General features: G+C 46.5%; 1 protein-coding gene and 1 pseudogene across 1 annotated transcript in view; both read right to left on the reverse strand.

Moving 5' to 3' along the window:
- The window catches only part of MDFI (MyoD family inhibitor), a 42,245-nt gene extending 31,219 nt beyond the window's left edge, over positions 1-11,026 (reverse strand). Inside the window, exon 1 of the mRNA XM_010863251.1 lies at positions 10,993-11,026. Within this exon, the coding sequence (XP_010861553.1) occupies positions 10,993-11,026 (34 nt within the window). The remainder of the gene's footprint in view (positions 1-10,992) is intronic.
- Positions 11,027-13,936: 2,910 nt separating this feature from the next.
- Positions 13,937-18,440, reverse strand: part of LOC105005301 — a 4,887-nt pseudogene continuing 383 nt past the window's right edge.

Consider the following 18,440-nt stretch of genomic DNA (forward strand, 5'->3'; position numbering starts at 1 on the left):
TCTCCAACACCACAGTTCAAAAGCATCAATTCTTTGGCGCTCAGCCTTCTTCACAGTCCAACTCTCACATCCACACATGACCACAGGAAAAACCATAGCCTTGACTAGACGAACCTTTGTTGGCAAAGTAATGTCTCTGCTTTTGAATATGCTATCTAGGTTGGCAATACTGATACATTATTATTATTAACTAAAGCCCATGGTTTATTCAGACTTCCTTAGCTTTTCCCTAAAGATCTTTATTCTGTTCCAGGATCCCATTCAGGACTTCTCATCACATTTACTTGTCATGGCTCCTTAGGCTCCTCTTGGCTATGACAGCTTTTCAGACTTTCTTTGTCTCTGATGACCTTGACAGTTTTGATGAGTATTAATCAGGTACTGTTTTCCCAGGTTTTGCTAGTGGTAAAGAACCCACCTACCAATGCAGAAGACATAAGAGATGCGGGATTGATCCCTGAGTCAGGAGGATCCCCTGGAGGAGGGGATGGCAACCCACTCCAATATTCTTGCTTGGAGAATCCCACGGACAGAGGAGCCTAGTGGGCTACAACCTGTAAGTTCGCAAAGGGTTGGACACCACTGAAACGATTTAGCATGCAGGCACAGTCAAGTACTAGCCCTGCAAGGTGTCCCTTTATTGGAATTTTTATATAATTTTTTAGAAAGTTATTCATTTATTTGTTTTTGGCTGTGCTGGGTCTTTGCTGCTGTGTGCCAGGTTCTCTCTAGTGGTTTGTGGGTTTCTCATTGTGATGGCTTCTCTTGCTGCTGAGCACTGGCTTTAGGGTGTGCAGGTACAGGTTCCAGCAGTTGTGGCACGTGGGCTCAGTGGTTGAGGCTCCGAGGCTCCAGAGCACAGGCTCGATAGCTGCAGTGCACAGGCTTAATTGCTCTGAGGCATGTGGAGTCTTCCAGGATCAGGGATCAGACCTGTGTCCCCTGCATTGGCAGGTGGATTCTTTACCACTGGACCACCAGGGAAGGCCCCCTTTATTGAAATTTGTCTTATTTTTTCTCATAATTGGACTGGGATTATAGATTTGGGGAGGGGAGAAGTCACAGGGGTAAAGCACACTTCTCACCATATTGTCTCAATAGTATATCCTATCAGCGTGACTTCGAACTGCGAATGTTGACCTAGATCACCTGGTTGAGATGGTATTTGTCAGGTTTCTCTGCTGTGAACTGATCCCCCGCACCTCTCTTGGATGTGCTCTTGGGAAGAAAGTGGTTGTGCACAGCCCATGCTTCACGAGTGGGGAGCCTCATAATGAATTGGTGAAGATTGAATAAATGCAGAAATGTAGTGCTGGCCGGAAAGTTCATTTGGGTTTTTTTTTGGTGTGATCTTATGACTCATTGGAAAAGACACTGATGCTGGGAAAGATTGAGGGCAGGAGGAGAAGGGGACAACAGAGGATGAGATGGTTGGATGGCATCACCGACTTGATGGACATGGGTTTGGGTAGACTCTGGGAGTTGGTGATGGACAGGGAGGCCTGGTGCTGTGGTTCATGGGGTCACAAAGAGTAGGACATGACTGAGCTATGGAAAAACTCGAACGAACTTTTTGGCCAAACCAATATATTCTCCTTAGAACAGCGCCTGGCATGTGGTAACTCTTTCGAATGATCTGCTATTATGATGACGATGGGGAGACCCTCTGAAGAAGAGATTGGACATTCCCTACACAGAAAACATAACCAGGACAACTCGTAAGACAGTATGCTGTGTTAGGCAGAATAAAGACATCCTCCACTCTACCAAAGATGTCCCAGGGATTTATGAATACATCACCTTATGTGGCAGAAAGGACTTTGCAGATGTGATAAAGGGTGTGGACCTTGAGATGGGGAGATTACCCTAGATTATACAGGGTGCCAATTGCCAGGCTCCTCTGTTCACCAGGCAAGAATACTGGCATGGTAGCCATTCCCTTCTCCAGGGGATCTTCCTGACCCAGGGATCAAACCCAGGTCTCCGGCATAGCAGGCAGATTCTTTACCATTTGAGCCACCAGAGAAACCTTAATGTAATCACACAAATTCTAAAACTGGAGATGCTTTCCTGGCTGAAGGTATGGAGAGAAGGCACACAGTGTCCGCGACTTTCGACACTCACAGCAGAGGGTCAGAGAAATGGCGGCATTAGCACTTGACACACATAAGCCAGCTTTGCAGACGGAGGAAGGGCCTCCGGGCCCCAGGAAGCCACACGGCCCTGCCAACCCTGGAGTTCAGCCCCATGAGGCCTGTGTTGGATCTCTTATCTACAGAACGACGAGGTGATACATCTGCAGTGTTAAAAGCCTCTGGCCTTGGTTAAGGCAGCGATGGGAAACTAATAGTGTGTTGACAAGCATGGAGCTGGAAGTTGAAATGCAGTCCTCAAGCAGAAATTGCTGCGTACTAACTGCAGATGAATCAGCTGGCCAACCCTCTTGCCCTGCAAACTCAATTCTTCCCAACAATAACAACAATCAGAAAAGATTGGTGCTGATGCCGTCATTCTTGGGGGCCAGCTTCACCCCAGGCACTTGGCTGGGGCTTTCAGAACACTGTGTAGTTTAATCTTCACACCACACCACGCTCTCTCCGATTTTACAGAACAGACAGAGGGGAGGATCTTCTGCCCTTCTTCCCTCCTGGGTCAGCTCCCTGCTGATAATTAACTCTCTGCAAGTTGGAAGTTGCTCTTCAGAAAGCCAAAGTCCCTTTAAATCCAAAGAGTCAGATACTTGCCTGGTAGTCCAATGGCTAAGACTCCACGCTTTCAATTTTGTGGACCTGGTTTCCATCCCTGGTCAGGGAACTAGATCCCACATGCCACAACTAACACCCAGCAGAGCCTAATAAATATATATAAACAAAACAAAGGGTCGGTTTGAGGAGGTGTTTGCTATCTTACAGGCCTTAGTTCAAGGCAGCCTAAAAAAACAGTCTTTGCAGATTTTTCAGACCTTGCCAGAGCATTTGGAATACCCTGCAAACATTCATTCATTCATTAAGCATCTATTAAGTACCAACTATTGATCCCTGTTCTCAAGAAGCTCCAACCCTATTAGGGAAGAGTAGGGCTTGGACAGGCATAACCATAACCCGGAAGAGTAGGACTGTGACTTTCAGGAAGCATGTCATGAGTGTTTAATTGGGGAGGAGGCACCAGGATGTGGGAATCCAGGAAGACTGCAAGGAGGTGGCACGTTTAAGTTGAGTCTTGAACGAGTGAACTTCATGTTTCCATTCCCTTTGTCATTAAACAAACACGGATGGAGCGCCCACTGGGCGCCAGCTCTGTGCTCCTGAAACCAAGGGGACTCTAGGAACTCTGTGTCGAGGAGGTGGCAGAGCTGTAGATGCTGAATTCCCTCACTGCACCGTGAGCGCCCCCTAGAGGCAGGAAGAGGCGTGAGTGTGTGGAGGCCAAAGGCTGGTTCCTGGGAAGCCTTCTCCAGGAGAGTGAGTCTAGACAGAGCAAAGTCAGCAAAGGAGACCAGGCAAAGAGGTCAGAGAGTTAGCAGGAGAACCAAGGGGGCAAGATCAAGCCCATCCCTGACATTTGCAAGGCCTGGGAAATGCAATGGCTTGCAGCTCCTAGCCCGCTCCTCCCCTTTCCTTTTCACATTTTCAGCTTGTCCTGCAGAGTGAGAGTCTCCTTTAAAAAAAAAAAAAAAAACTTATTTTTATTTATCTCTTTGCCTGTGCTGGGTCTTAGTTGAAGCTTTCAGGATCTTCCATCTGAGGAAGGGATCTCCTGGCTGGGGCGTGCTGGATGCTCAGTTGCCACATGTGGGATCTAGTCCCTTAACCAGGGATGGAACCTGGGCCCCTGCATTGGGGGGTGCAGAGTCTTAGCCACTGGACCACCAGGTCTCCTATTAATGGAATGCACATACATTCCAACCATACACCCCAGCTCTATCTGTGCCCCTACCTTCAAACAGCTGCCCCCTGATTGCCCCTCAGACCCAGGGCACACACACCAGTCATGCTTCACCCTCAAGAGGACAAACCAAGGGTGGAAGCCTTGGTTTGTAGGCTCTGGAAGGGGGCCTAGGACTGTTTGGGCAAAGATGCTCAAATATTGGGTACCTGGAGTGTGGCCTAGAAAACAGGTCACATCCTGGGGTAGGGGGGCATGTTCTTTGACTTTGTCAACTCCTTGTTCTGTCTTGGACTCTGGTTGTCTGGGTCTGAAGGTCATTTTGGGGATAATTATGGAAGCAGGAGGAGAAGGGGGCAACAGAGGATGAGTTGGTTGAATGGTATCATCTACTAATGGGCACGAGTTTGAGCAGACTCTGAGAGATGGTGAAGGACGGGTAAGCCTGATGTGCTACAGTCCCATGGGGTCGCAAAGAGTCAGACACGACTTAGCGACTGAACAAAAGTGGAAGCCCTAAGAGCAGGTTTCATCCGATGTCACCTTCTCCAGGGAGATTGAGTGAAACAGGATTAAGCAGAGGCCACTGACCAAGAAAGTGACCCCGGGCTCGGTGAGAGCAGAGTCTGCACAGGGCAGGCTGTGCAGAGATTCGGGGTGAGCCTGAGGTGAGGGATGGGAGGCAGAGAACACAGAGCCCTCTTTCAAGAAATTTGGCAGAGAAAGGAAATAAAGCCCAAGGAAGGGCGTGTGAGCAGGAGGGAGGTGAGAGGGAATGTTTGTGTTTAGAAGGCAGCAGACAGGCGTATGTTCTGTTCTGAGGGAAAAGAGTCTGTGCAAAGAGAGAGAGGCTGAGAAATCAGGGGGGAAAAGGAAGGATGAGAAAACATGTCCAGAAAGGATCTTTTAAACTCATCAGCTAGGAGGAATATGATGGCCTTAAAAGAAAAAAAAAAAGAATAGAAGGATTCCTCTTTCTACAAGCCAAGAAGGTGGGAGGAGATTGAGAGATTGCAGGAGCCCTAGCTGGGTGGTCTGGATTGTCCCTGAAATAATCCACATTTATCGAACACCCATTCACTGTGTGTCAGGCCGTTTTAGGCAATAAGCACGTAAAATCTTACCTGTATCTCACAGCAGTCCTTAGGGTCGATACTATTATTGTCCTCTCCATCTGACAGAAATGAAAATGGAGGCACCAGGGACTCCCCTGGGGTGCAGAGGTAAAGACTTCGCCTTCCAGTACAGGGGGTGCAGGTTCAATATCCGGTTGGGAACTAAGATGCCACATGCCTCGCAGCCAAAAAATGTAAAACAGAAGCAAGATTGTAACAAATGCAATAAAGACTTTAAAAATGGCCCGTATCACATACACACACACACACACAATTAAAAAGGAAAAAAGAAAATGGAGGCACCAGAAGGAATAGTAACTAGCCCAGAGTGGCACATCTGTTAGTGACCTGTCTCTTAGACTAGGCAAAGTGGCCTCTGACCAGGTATCCACTGTTTAGAAGCCTCGGCGTGTCACAGCCACATGCGAAAAGAAATGTACTAACAGGATGAGACTTCAGCTTCTAGCCATAATGAAGTGACAGGGGCTAGGTTTACTCTCCTGCCTTAAAAAAACCAGGGCTCCAGACAAAACAGCTGAGACCATGATTTTCAGACTTCGGACAAAGGCAACCTGGAACCGATCCCTGGGAAGAAGGTGAGCCCTGTAATTACCCCAGCTCCCCGCCCCAAGCTGTTTCCAGCCTTCAGGGTCGGGAGGAGGGACTCCAAACAGAGCTTGAATGTCTTGCTGATTGAGAAGACAGATTTAGAAAGGTGCTAGAAACTCACAGGCCAGAGTCCCAGCGAGGGGAAGCTGAACACACATCCAAGATCCTCAGAGGTGTCTCCTCGAATCTGGCTGAGCACTGATTTGCACATACATGAAAGAAAAGGCTGGGGAAAGAGACGCTGAAGGCAGAGCATTGCCTGGAGCTCACGTGGGGCAGGAATTAGTTTGTGCTCCTGTCAGGCAGAGTAGAAAGACCTCATAATACATGGGGTATTGAGTACAGTCCTCAGAAGGGTAAGGCCATAGCAGAGGTCTACATTAACCTTGGACTAACAGCTACTCTGTATGTGTCTTAAGAATCTTAAAAGCAAGTCTCACAAGTATACATCTTACTCCAAGTATGTTAGCTATGTGCCAGAACAAAGTCCAACATTACTTAAAGGAATGCAACAAACTCCTACACCAAACAATGGAAAATTCACAATGCCTAGCTTCTAATCAAAGTACAGACAGATGTCCCTCCTGAACACAGAGGCAAAAATTTTAAGCAAAGTTTTAGCAAATCAAATTCAACAATATATAAAAAGGATAATATATTATGATCAAGTGGGATTTATCTCAGGAATGCAAAGTTGGTTTAATGTTTGCAAACCAATCAATTGAATTACCATATTAACATACGAAAAAAAAAGGAAACCATAGGATCATTTTAATAGATGTAGAAAAACTGTTTGACAAAATCCAACAACCATTCCTGATAAAAAGAACTTTCAGAAAATTAAGAATAGAAGGAAAGCTCCTCCGTCTGATGAAGAATGTCTATAAGCAGGGAATTCCTTGGTGGCCTAATGGTTAGGACTCATTGCTTTCACTGCCCTGGGCCTGTGTTCAATCCCTTGTTGGAGAATTAAGATCCTGCAAGCCTTGAGCAGTACGGCCAAAAAGAATCTAGGAGCAAACAAACAACAAAATGGCATGCAAAGTAGAAAAATATGACCCACAATCAGGAGAAAAATCAATCAGTAGAAAGACTCAGAAATGAAGAGATGAAATAACTAGCAGATGAAGACACTGAAGAGATAATATAAATGTGCTTCACTCATATGCCTCATGTATTCAATAAGGTAGAGAAACATACAAACATGAAAAAGAGAGAAACAGAGGTTATAAAAAAATCCAACTGTCGTGTCCAAAAATGAAAAATCAGTTCAGTTCAGTCACTCAGTTGGGTCTGACTCTTCTTCCCTGTCCATCACCAGCTCCTGGAGCTTGCTCAAGTTCATGTCCATTGAGTCGGTGCTGTCATCCAATCATCTCATCCTTTGTTGTCCCCTTCTCCTCCTGCCTTCAGCATCAGGGTCTTTTCCAATCAGTCAGTTCTTCACATCAGGTGGCCAAAGTTTTGGAGTTTCAGCTTTAACATCAGTCCTTCTAATGAACACCCAGGACTGATCTCCTTTAGGATGGACTGGTTGGATCTCCTTGCAGTCCAAGAGACTCTTGAGAGTCTTCTCCAACACCACAGTTCAAAAGCATCAATTATTTGGCTCTCAGCTTTCTTTATAGTCCAACTCTCACATCCATACATGACTACTAGAAAAACCATAGCTTTGACTAGACGGACCTTTGTTGGCAAAGTAATATCTCTGCTTTTTAATATGCTGTCTAGGTTGGTCATAGCTTTTCTTCCAAGGAGAAGCATCTTTTAATTTCATGGTTGCAGTCACCATCTGCAGTGATTTTGGAGCCCCCAAAAATAAAGTCTGACACTTTCCACTGTTTCCCCATCTATTTCCCATGAAGTGATGGGACCAGATGCCATGATCTTAGTTTTCTGAATGTTGAGCTTTAAGCCAACTTTTTCACTCTCCTCTTTCACTTTCATCAAGAGGCTCTTTAGTTCTTCTTCACTTTCTGCCATAATGGTGGTATCATCTGCATATCTGAGGTTATTGATATTTCTCCCAGCTATCTTGATTCCAGCTTGTGCTTCATCATTTTAAATGAAAAATATAATATCTTAAATAAAAAAAAATACACTGAATGTGACTAAGAACAGTTTAGACACTGTAGAAGAAATTATCAGTGAATATTCAGATATACCAGTTAAAATCTAAACTGCCACTCAAAGGAAAAATAAGAGGTGAAAAAACGTAAATAGAACATCAGCATTTGAATACTGTCAAGTCATCTAACACTGAGAAATTGAAGACTCAGCTTGGGACAGGGAAATAAAAATATATATATTTGGAGAAATAATTATAACTTTCTTTTCAAATTTGATGAAAGCTAGAAACAACAGACAATAAATAAATATTTTTTAAAAGACATTATAAAATGACACAAAATTCAGTGATTTTTATATTTTTCTGTCATCATAGAAAAAGCATAGCTCAGCGTACACACACAGACATGTTTTTGGTTTTAAGGAAGATATATTTTGTCAGCCTAGGAAGCTGGAACTTATTTTACATAATGGATTGTTGGCTTTATTTGCAGCTTTTAACTATTGGGATATGGAAGTGGGAGGGGGTGTCCTTTGCACTCTTGCCTTGGCTGCAAACATGAAGGGTAGGGCTGTGTCTGGTACAGGATAGACCCCAGACCAAAGTGGTCTGGCCCCAGAACCCAAGTGCTGCCCACTTCCCCACACTGCCTGCTTGCAGAGAATGAGGGGGGTATTGGGGAAGAGTAAAGCCTAACTCCATAGCACAGGGAACTCTACTCTATCCTCCATAATGACCTATGTGGGAAAAGAATCTAAAAAAAGAGTGGATATTTGTATATGTATGGCTGGGTCACTCTGCTGTACAGCAGAAACCAATACAACATTGTAAAGCAACTAAGCTCCAGTAAAAATTAATTTTAAAAAATAAACAAAATACTGTAGCAAAAAAAATAAAATGACTCCTACCATATTTCAATAGGGATAAAAGAATAAAGCACAGAGGAGTTTCTGGAAGAGGCCAGTTAAGATGAAAAGGAACGTCTGTGGGAGTGGAATTTAACGTTAAGGAGGAAAGCTTGAGGGGTGAAGGACGTGAGTGATGAGGGTGCTAGGGGCTCTTCTTTTGGGGTGGGGGTGGACAACAGACTCACCAGTAGTAGGGTTGCTGCTGCCACTGCTGCTAAGTCGCTTCAGTCGTGTCCGACTCTGTGACCCCAAAGACGGCAGCCCACCAGGCTCCCCCGTCCCTGGGATTCTTCAGGCAATAACACTGGAGTGGGTTGCCATTTCCTTCTCCAATGCATGAAAGTGAAAAGTGAAAGTGAAGTCGCTCAGTCGTATCCGACTCTTAGCGACCCCATGGACTGCAGCCCACCAGGCTCCTCCGTCCATGGGATTTTCCAGGCAAGAGTACTGGAGTGGAGTGCCATTGCCTTCTCCGAGTAGTAGGGTTATCAGGTAGTAGGGTTTTCAGGTGAGAAATTGTAGCCTGAGCTGGGAAGCCCTTGGGCTCTGATCTCTCCATTGAGAAGACTCTCTTTACTTCAGCCAATGCCCTATTACCCTCAGGAATAGAAAGCCAGCCCACTTGACAATTGTAAAAATAAATGCAGGAGGAAACAAAGCAATGTATATACTACGTTCTGTCGAGATATTGTGCCTGCCAGATACCGCTAATGCCGGGCCAGAGATAGCTAGTCTGATAGAGACGTTATTAGACACAGGCTAGCACTAAGCTGACATCTTTCTCTTTGATGGTATCAAAAGGATTAAAAAGGACTCAAAATGCAATTACTTTTTGCCATCAAGTCATCTCTGGGACACCAGTGATACAGCCCCCATTGTCTGCGAAGCATTGCCCTGGGCCAGACTCCAGACAGTGCTAATCCGAGTGGTCAAACCGAACTTCCCCCACCTGCCACCGACCTACTGTTATGTGCTGGTACCCTGTCTCCAAAGACATCCCCCAACAATCTCCCCCATCCCTGTGCCATGTCCCTCCTCCTACCAGGAGACGGAGGCCATCTCCCCTCCCTGTGGGTCTGGGCTGGCCTTGGGAACTCGCCTTGACCAATAGCATGCACCAGAAGTGAAGGTGTGCCAATTTCAGCCTAAGCGTTAACTGATCGCTTCTGCCTGGACTCCTTGGAGCTCTGGACTGCCAGGTAAGAAACCCACCCAACTGGAGGAGGTCCAGCCACCCCAGTGAAACTGCTAGCTGAATGCAGCCCACCACCACCATGAGGCACACAGGTCACCCCAGCTGAGCCCCCAGCATCATGACAGATAGCAAATAGCTGCTGCTTTAAGTCACCACATTTTAGAGCAGTTTTTACACAGCAACAGGCACCTGATTGTGTGCCAAGCACCACCAACAGCCTTACACGTGTTATTTGTTTAATCCTCACAACGTTCCTAGGAGAATGGTACCTTTCACTCCATTTTACAGATGGGAGAACGCAGGCTCAGAAAGGTGATGTCACCATGCCCATGGTTTCATAGCTATTAATAGAAAAGTACTGGAGTGTAGACTGGACCTAGCGTGTCTGATTCTAAGATGGGCGAGGCAAGGGGATGGTGGGGAGACCAGCAGGGATCCCACATTCCCATGCCAGTGGGGAGAGAGAGATGCTGTCCAACTTGCCCCAGTCCAGGACCCTCCTGGTCCCCCAGCCAGAGTGCAGCAGACTGAGGAGGGCAGTGCAAGATGGAACCAGAGGCCAGGTTCTGCACTGAGAGCTAATGCTGGGAGAAAGGGGCTCCTTGGCCACCAACTTTTTAAAAAATTTTTTTATTAATTTGGCTGAGCTAGGTCTTTTATATATATATATATAATTGTATTTATGTATATACGTATGTATTTTGGCTGTGCTGGGTCTTTGTTGCTGCACGGGCTTTTTCTAGTTGCGGAGAGTGGGGGCTGCTCTTCGTTGCAGTGCACAGACTTCTCATAATGGTGGCTTCTCTTGTCGTAGAACATGGATTCTAGGGCACATGGGCTCAGTAGTTGTGCTTCCTGGGCTCTAGAGCACAGGCTCAACAGTTACGGTGCTCGGGCTTAGCTGCTCCGAGGCATGTGGGATCTTCCTGGATCAGGGATCAGACCCATGTCCCCTGCAAGGCCAGGCAGATTCTTTTACCACTGAGCCACCAGGGATGCCCTGCATCAGGGCTTAGTTGTGGCATGTGGGATTTACTTCCTTGACCAGGGATGGAACTGGGCCTCCTGTGTTGAGAGTTTGGAGTCTTAGCCATTGGACCACCAGAGAAGTCCTGAGCCAGCCTTTGAACAGATTCCCAGCCCCTTACCCTGCCTGGGCCGCCACTAGACTTCACATGATCCCAACTGGATCTTATCTCTGGTAAAGGTCACCTGGCTTGTCCAGCTCGCTAACCTGGGGACCCATGTGGCCAGACTCCTGATACCCAGTGCCTGCTCTGTGATGGACACGGGGCTGCCCACAGTGGGCATTTCCCTGGCACAGGACTCTCTCCTGCCTGCTTACCAGCATCCTGCTGAATAGTCTTCCTGTGTCACAAGCTAAACCTGAAGTTTCCCTCCCCTCTTGATCCTCGATGCTTAGATGCTCAGATTGACAAGATTAGTATCTCCTCAGGCCTGTAGAGCCCACACCAGGATTCAGAGCTGGGTAGCCAGGGGACCCTTCAGGCATCAGTTTGTGTGAATTTACTAACAGACAGGCCTTCACTGGAGCCCTGGGAAGGGAAGGGACACTTCTGGTGCAGTAGCCTGGGACAGAGGGAGAGGTGAGAGGGATGGTGCGAAATCACCAGAGGGCACCGTGGAACATCACTGTCAGCCTCCGGTCCACCCTTCTCTACAGAAGTCATGGACCTGAAAGCCAGATGCCTCAGACTTGCTGACAATAGGGATCTGGGTGGTGATTTCCACCTAACGTGACTGTGCGTGCATGCTAAGTCTCTTCTGTCGTGTCTGACTCTCTGTCCATGGGATTCTCCAGGCAAGAATGCTGGACTGGGTTGCTGTGCTCTCCTCCAGGGGATCTTCCCCACCCAGGGATTGAACCTGTGTCTCTTACATCTACCTGCACTGGCAGGCGGGTTATTTACCACTACAGCCACCTGGGAATCCCAACGTGGATGCACTGGGTAGTATTTGGAAGCAGCAGTAAGTGCCCTTTGGGGCTGCTTTTGCTCACGGAAAACATGGAGGAGATGTGCCATTTTTCTGCCGCAGCCTCCCAGGGGCCATTCTGTAACTTGGCAGCAGCAGTAGCATCATGCTGATCCCTGGATGGCAAGCCATGAGGTATGATCTGGAACGCTGAATGTCAGTGGGACCCCTGGTGGGTTCCAGGCGGTCACCTCCCCTTCTGGGAGATGCTGCCATTCTCCCGGCTTGGCCAGGCCACGGCATTCTGGTAGGAGCCTCTTCTATCTCTGCCTGGGCGCTGTCTTCCCTCTTCTGTTGCCTTTCCTCCCTCTTTAAATCCTCTCCCCATGAGAGCTGCTCAGTTTTCAAACTATCACTGATTCTGCAGATTCAAAAGCAGCCTCTGGGCTTGCGGGAGGATGGACAGAGAATCCAGAGGTTGACATTGTAGCTCACCACCTGTGCCCTGGGGGGAACATCCCCTTTCTTCTGGGGGCTTCAGTTTTCTAACCTGTAAAAAGATCAGGTTGAAATGAAAGTTTCCTCCCAGCTTGAACCTACGATGATTCAGTCCACAAGCATGTGGTCTGCTGTCTGACAGGTACTGGGCTGGGAGACAGGCAGATGAATAAGCATGGAATTAGACCAGAGAGGACTACGTGCTGCGCCGTGGTTGAAAAGATTGAGCTCTATCAGCCTTGTGAAGAAAGCAGCAGTGACCTGACTCTCTGGCCCCCACTGCCACCCCCTCAGCCCATCCCCCACTACCCAGCTACAGGCACCGTCAATTCTTTTAGATCATTCCTTTGAGTTTTAGCATCGCACATTTTTGTGGAAGAGACTTTCACCATTATTTTAGGACTTATCAGTATAAGGTGCCAATTAAGTTCTCACTTAATTTTTTTTTAAGATTTTTTTTCAATGTGGATCTTTAAGTTTTTATTGAATTTGTTACAATCTTGCTTCTGTTTTATGTTTTAGCTTTTTGGCTGGGAGGCATGAGAGATCTTAGCTCCCTGACCAAGGATCGAACCTGCACCCCCTGCATTGGAAGGTCAAGTCTTAACCACTGGACTGCACAGAAGTCCCTCAGTTCTCACTTTATAAGATGTAGATTAAATTTTCTTTTATCCACCCTTCCCATTAGAACCTAGATCCCCAGCCTGTCTCCCCATTCTCTCAATATGGTTATATCATCCTCTTGGTTAGACAGAAACTCAATGTCTTCACTTTTTTAAATTAAATTTAATTTTTTTTGGCCACACCTCACAACCTGTGGGATCTTAACTCCCTAATCGGGGGAATTGAACCTGGGCCCCCTGCAGCAGAAGCACAGAGTCTTAACCACTGGACTACCAGGGAAGTCCCATCAATGTCTTCATTTTTATGACTAATTGTTATTTATAGCTAAACCACATAGTAGATTATTAATATTATTTCAACACTTGTTCTCTATGGAGTGAGCTGCCCTTTTTAAAATCTGCTTTGTTTTCCTTATCCACGTTAGTGATTCGGTCCCCAAATCTTTCCCGGTAGTGTAGATCTCATCTCAATAAGTCCAAGATTTAGGCATTCTGTGCATTTCATCTTCTTCAAGAAATTGCTCCCAGAGCCCTTTCACTTCTGCAGGAGGACCTACTGGCTCTCTATTTCAGGCACTGATCCTAATCTCTCTCTCCTGTTGATTTTCTGATGTCTTTGTCTTGTGTTTGCAGGAGGGAACACACCCTCCACCCTCCCACTGTAGAAATGGTCAATGGAAGTTGTAATTTGGGGAGAATTTGCATGTCTCAGCATGTTTTTGTTTTACACTTAATAGTTTAGCAGGGTATGGAATTTTAGGTTGGAAAAAAATCTTCCCTTAGAACTTTGAAGGCAATGCTTCCTCATGTTCTATGACAGTTCTCTTAAACAACCAATGCTGTTTTGAGTTCTGATCCTTTCATGTGATTCAGTTTTCTTTTTAGAAGTTTGTGGCATCTTCTTTTTTGTCACCAGTGTTCTGAAATTCTATGATGTTGTGCTTTGGTGAGGGCACATTTTCATATACTCTTTGGCCTATTCAGTTTGGAAACTCATGTCCATCAATTCTGGGAAATGCTCTTGAAGTAATTTTTTTTTTTTTATAGGAAAGTAGGATTTATTGGTGGGTATAAGTAAGCAGGGGACAGTGCCACGGCTCTCATGAGCACAAGGGCCACCATTTGTTCTGAGGGCCACGACTGGGGATATATTTGACCCCACACCCATCTGGGATGAACTGCTTTTCTGCCACCGTGTTTTCAAATTCATCTGCATTCAACTTAGTAAATCCCTGCTTCTTGGAGATGTAGATCTTCAGGTGTCCAGGAAACTTTCACTTGGCTCTGCAGAGGACCTCAGTCACATGCTTCCTGCTCTACAGCTTGGTGAGGATGGACATCGTGTCTTGTCCAGTGTGGATCCTGGCCACTGTGCCCTGGGGCTCTGCAAAGGCATCTTGCACACCTGTCTGGAGTCTATCACACTCTAACACAGGACAACACCTTGTTGACGTAGGTGACATAGAAGGGGTGGAGCTACATTCAGATGTGAAAACCATCTTTGCCACAGCTTTTCACCACGTACTTGTTGGCACAAATACGGGCAGCCTACAGGGCTTTAGAGGAGAACTGCTGATATTCATCTGACACCATGTGGCCACAGAGTAGGAACTCATCCACTTTTGCCTTCTTCTGCCCCAGGTCAGTGATGATAATCTTACCACCAGGGACATCTCGGCAGAAGCAGAAGGGAGATTTTGGATATGGCTTGTTCTTACAATACTGGTAACACCAGGCAGGGCGAATTGTCTGTGGCCTGCTGAAGGGAAAGAGCTCTTGAAATAATTTTTAAGGGATTTTTCTCTTCTCTGTTTTTTTTCTTTGATTTTGTTTCTTTGTTTGCTAGAGTTTGGGAGGATATCTTTAACTTTCAGTCTTTCTGTTTAATTTTCATTCCTGTTATATTTGAAATCTCTGAGACCTTATTTTGTTCCCTGAATGTTCATTTTTATAGCATCTTATTCTGATCTCACGGTTGCAATATCATATTTCTCTGAGAATAAATAATTTTTTAAAAACTTTCCTTCTGTCTGCACAACAGTATCCTCCAAATTGTTTTCATCTGTCTGTTTTGATCTCTGTTTTTCATATTAGATGCGTTCCTCATGTGTCTGTGAATCTTTGGGTTCCTGCTGAAGAATGGAACTCTAAAAGCTTTGCGACTACGGGCGGGCCTTTGCTGCCTCTACCCTTTAGAAAGCCTTGAGGACTTCCTTGGTGGTACAGTGATTCAGCATTGCCTGCCAATGCAAGGGACATGGGTTCAACCCTGGTCTGAGAAGATCCCACATGCTGTGGGGCAACAAAGTCCGTGGGCCACAGCTACTAAGGCCCATGCGCCTAGAGCCTGTGCTCCACGACGAGAGAAGCCACCGCGATGGGAAGCCCATGCACTGCGACGAAGAGTAGCCCCTGCTTGCTGCAACTAGAGGAAAGTCCTCAAGTAGCAACGAAGACCCAGGGCAACCAGAACTAAATAGATCAATCAATACATTTTAAAAAATACTAAAAAAAAAGTCTCTTGATGTCAGAGTCTCTCACCCAGTCCCCCTGTAGTGACCCTGCCTCGCTTACATCTGTGTTCCCCAGCCCAAAGACTCTCCATCTTACTCACTCCAGAGTATACATCTCCCATCACCTGCGATGGTACAGGGAGGGAAAGGAACTGACCTGCACAGAGTAAGGGAGGGGATTTGGAGAACTAACTGCTCCTTAAATTGACTTTTAATTTTTTTTTTTAACAGGCTTTTTTATTTTTTAAAGATTTTTTTGATGGGGACCATTTTTAAAGTCTTCATTGAATTTGTTACACTATTGCTTCTGTTTTATGGTTTTTGGCCTTTGGGCCAGGAAGCATGTGGGATCTTAGTTCCCTGACCAGGGACTGAACCCACAGTCCCTGCACTGGAAGGAGAAGTCTTAAACCACTGGACTGCCAGGGAAGTCCATAGGCTTAATTTCTTCTCAGAGAAATTTTCAGTTCAGTTCAGTTGTTCAGTCGTGTCCAACTCTTTGCAACCCCAGCACGCCAGGCCTCCCTGTCCATTACCAACTCCCGGAGTCTACCCAAACTTGTGTCCATCGAGTCGGTGATGCCATCCAGCCATCTCATCCTCTGTCGTCCCCTTCTCCTCCTGCCCCCAATCCCTCCCAGCATCAGAATCTTTTCCAATGAGTCAACTCTTCGCATGAGGTGGCCAAAGTACTGGAGTTTCAGCTTTAGCATCAATCCTTCCAATGAACACCCAGGACTGATCTCCCTTAGAATGCACTGTTTGGATCTACTTACAGTCCAAGGGACTCTCAAGAGTCTTCTCCAGCACCACAGTTCAAACCCATCAATTCTTCGGCACTCAGCTTTCTTCACAGTCCAACTCTCACATCCATACATGACCACTAGAAAAACCATAGCCTTGACTAGACGGACCTTTGTTGGCAAAGTAATGTCTCTGCTTTTGAATATGCTATGTAGGTTGCTCATAACTTTCCTTTCAGAGAAGTTTTAGGTTCACCGAAAAGTTGAGTGGAAAGTCCAGCGAGTTCCCGTACGCCCCCTGCTCTCCTGCCCACACGTGCACAGCTCCCCTTACCATCACCATTCTCTCCCCAGGGGACATCTGTTGCAGTGGATGAACCTACACAGACACACCATTGTCCCCAGAGTCCATGTTTACGTGAGTGTTCACCCTTGGTGTTGAACATTCTAGGGGTTTGGACAAATGTGTAAAGGAACATACTCACCGTATAGTTTCACATTATTTTCACTGCCCTAAAAAGCCTGTGCTCCATCTATTCATTCCTCCCTCCTCCCAACCCCTGACAACCATTTCCGTTTTACCTTTTAAAATTCACCCTTATCCCTGCTTCTGAAAGTAACCCATGCCAATCTAGCCCGGGGCTCCTGAGTCGGGGAGTGGGGCTGCTTCTCAGCTGCCCTCATCTCTGGCAGGACTCAGCCTTCTCTGCCCATCCTCTCTCCAGCTTCCAAAACTTGTTGCTATTGTCTCCTCCCTTGTTCTACTGGTTTCTATGAACCTACACCTTAAGAACAAGTCCCTCTGTGTAGTTAAGCAGGGCTTCAGGAGGAAAATGCATGAGCTCAATTTGCCACCTCTAAGTAGAGGTGCTCCAGTTGAAATCTCTGTGGTCACCTCAAGTTCAACTTGATCCAGACCACTCCCCTATCCTCTTCTGCAAAATAAGGTTCTGATTCTCTGTGGGTCCTGATTTCTGCCAGTGGCTCCTGCTACTCGGTTACCTATGGTTTGACACCACAGGGTCCTCTCTGCACCTTTGTGTTCTTTGCCTCCTGTTTGTGGGCACTCTCCCCTTCTCTCTTCCTCTGGGGTCCCTCCCATTTCCCCTCCTCTGTTAGCAGCAAGATCCAGCCTCTCATATCCAGGTCTGAACAAACAGCCTGTTAGTGATCTTCGAGTATTTTCCCTTCCCATCTAACTTACGAAATGTCTCAAACAAATATACTTGCCATAGTCGTGTCATTCGTGGCCCCAAAATATTTTGTCTAGAGCAAAAAGTCCCAGTTTCTGAGTAGGCAGGTGAGTTTCCACAATATGACTACTATATCTGCCTCTCCCAGCCTGCTTCTCCTGCTAAGACCACTGGGCCTGATCACAGCCACTCTGTACACACTGGTCCCTTCCGGACCCTGATCCCTCTGCCTGCACATCTCCCAAAACTCATTGTAAATGCTGCCTCTGACACCAAGCTCCCCGAGTTACCCCAGAAATTGCCCACACCCTCTTCTAGGTTTCCAACCTTGAATCAAAAGTCATGTTGCCATGTTTGGCTAACATATCTGTCCTTCTGTGGGGTTGTTTGAGGGGAGGGACTGGGTCTTATCCATCCTGTACATTCGGGGCTTAGCTCGGTATCGCGTATGCATTAAGTTCTCAATAAATGTTGAAAGTGTGAGTGATTGACTTTATAGTTATATTTCATTATTTGTCTGTGTCTATTCTCTTCTATGCTGCTGCCTCCATTGTCACCATATTAACAATACTTTAATAGGAAGATCGTTTAAATAATTAAACTCCTTGAAAGTGTCATTAGAAGGACCTTCTTTGTACCAAAGATTGCTCACAGCAAAACAGAAAAGAGCATGTTCTTTTGCATGCTGCCTTAACTTGATTTATTATTTCACTCCTTTACATATCTGTCTTTCTTCCCTAACTGTTCCGTCTGTCCCGCAAGGGCAGGGTCTGTGCTTAGCTATTCCTTCCAGCATTCCTCATGGCACTCGGCACCAGCCTGGGTAGAGAGCAGGGGCTCCGTAAAGATTTGTAGATGGACTTACATGTGCTCCACGGTGCGGGGAGGATCAGAGGGCTGGTCTGGGGTGACTGACTTTCTGGTGTGGAAGCAAAATCAGATAGCCAAGCTGGGCTTGGGTCAGGCCTGGGGGGAGGGTGATGGTGAGGACCAGCGTGGACTGTGGGAGAAGGTGTCTGGGAACAGCCCATCACAGCCAAGTGTTCTTTGGGAAGCAGGGAGAAGAGCAGAATGAGGAAGAGGGTGGATGGAGGAGAGGAATGTGTGTGGACAGAATGGCGGCGGGGTGAGGGTGGCCAGCGCAGTGGGGCAGGG

Source organism: Bison bison, unplaced genomic scaffold (genome assembly GCF_000754665.1).
Source record: "Bison bison bison isolate TAMUID 2011002044 unplaced genomic scaffold, Bison_UMD1.0 scf7180017864487, whole genome shotgun sequence".
In the NCBI taxonomy this organism is placed as follows: Eukaryota; Metazoa; Chordata; class Mammalia; order Artiodactyla; family Bovidae; genus Bison; species Bison bison.